At 44.9% G+C, this 1,149-nt stretch overlaps 1 protein-coding gene across 1 annotated transcript; it reads right to left on the bottom strand.

Annotated features, from left to right (window-relative positions):
• Positions 1-46: 46 nt before the first annotated feature.
• Positions 47-776, bottom strand: LOC112092704 (the record flags this gene model as incomplete). Its single annotated transcript, XM_024169495.1, has 1 exon — positions 47-776. A coding segment is annotated over exon 1 (730 nt), but the record flags the coding sequence as incomplete, so codon positions are not given.
• Between the last annotated feature and the right edge of the window lie 373 nt (positions 777-1,149).

The following is a 1,149-nucleotide window of genomic DNA, read 5'->3' as shown; positions in this document are numbered from 1 at the left end:
CGCTTCCAATGGCCAGCTACTCTGCAATGGTGACATTTGTCATTACTCTTGTCCACCTTTGCAGTGTTCTTGCCCTTTCCAGCCGGTTTCTTCTTGTTGCGGACTTTCTTCTGTTTCTTGGTGCTAGAGGTGGAAGGCTTTGCTTCAGCAAGGTTTGCCTCTCCATTCCTCTTTTTTCCTTTAAGCAGTAGGGTTTCCGCAGTCTGAAGCTCCTTCATGAGTTCTGGGAGTGAATAGTTCAACTTGTTCATCGAATAGTTGAGTTTGAAGTTGTCGAACATCTCCGGGAGAGTCTCTAGGATCATATCCACCTGAGTCTCCCCATCTATTTCAGCTCCCATGAGCTTCATCTCATTCAGGTGACTTATGATCAATAGCATATGGTCCCGAACAGGAGTGCCGGATTTCATCCGGCAGTTCATGAAGTTATGCACCGCAGCTTGCTTGGCTTGACGCCCTTGGCTGCCGAACATTTCAGCAATGCTGTAGATCATATCTGCAGCCGTTAGCATGTTCCGATGTTGCTGTTGCAACACATTGCTAATTGATGCTAAAATATAGCACCTAGCGATCTCATCGGAACGCATCCAAGCAGTGTATGCGTCTCGCTCCTCTTGAGTGGACTCATCAGTCGGCCCAAGAGGACAGGGGGTGGTGAGCACATGCTTGTGCTTGTCAACCATCAATACAATATCAAGGTTACGTTTCCAGTCAACGTAATTTTCACCCACTAGTTTGTTTGTACTAAGAATTTGTGCGATTAGGGATAAAGACATGATTGCTAAAAAATAAAATAAAGCGGCGTTGGCAATTTGCTTAAATTTAAGAAAAGTATGATGCATGAATGCAAGTACTTAAACATAAAGAAAATCCTTAAAAAATGTTTCATCTATGGTGTTACGATCATAAATGGCAACACGTCCCACCTAGGGGTGGCGTCCGTGAAGCCTCCTATCGTATCGAGACTCCTCTCGTTTGGTCCACTTCACAGGATGTCTCCACATCTAGTGCAACCAATCACCATCCTTTTGGTCACCTCAGATCCATTGCCTAGCTCCTATGGGAGGTTACGATGATCTTCAGTCTAAGTGTTTAACCGACTAATCGACTTTAGAGGTTGTTATGAACTAGCGATCCATCTAGGGATGG

Source organism: Morus notabilis, unplaced genomic scaffold, assembly GCF_000414095.1.
Source record: "Morus notabilis unplaced genomic scaffold, ASM41409v2 Scaffold1709, whole genome shotgun sequence".
NCBI classification, from domain to species: domain Eukaryota; kingdom Viridiplantae; phylum Streptophyta; class Magnoliopsida; order Rosales; family Moraceae; genus Morus; species Morus notabilis.
Note: the sequence above shows the minus strand (reverse complement) of the source record. Positions and strands in the feature narration are given on the sequence as shown.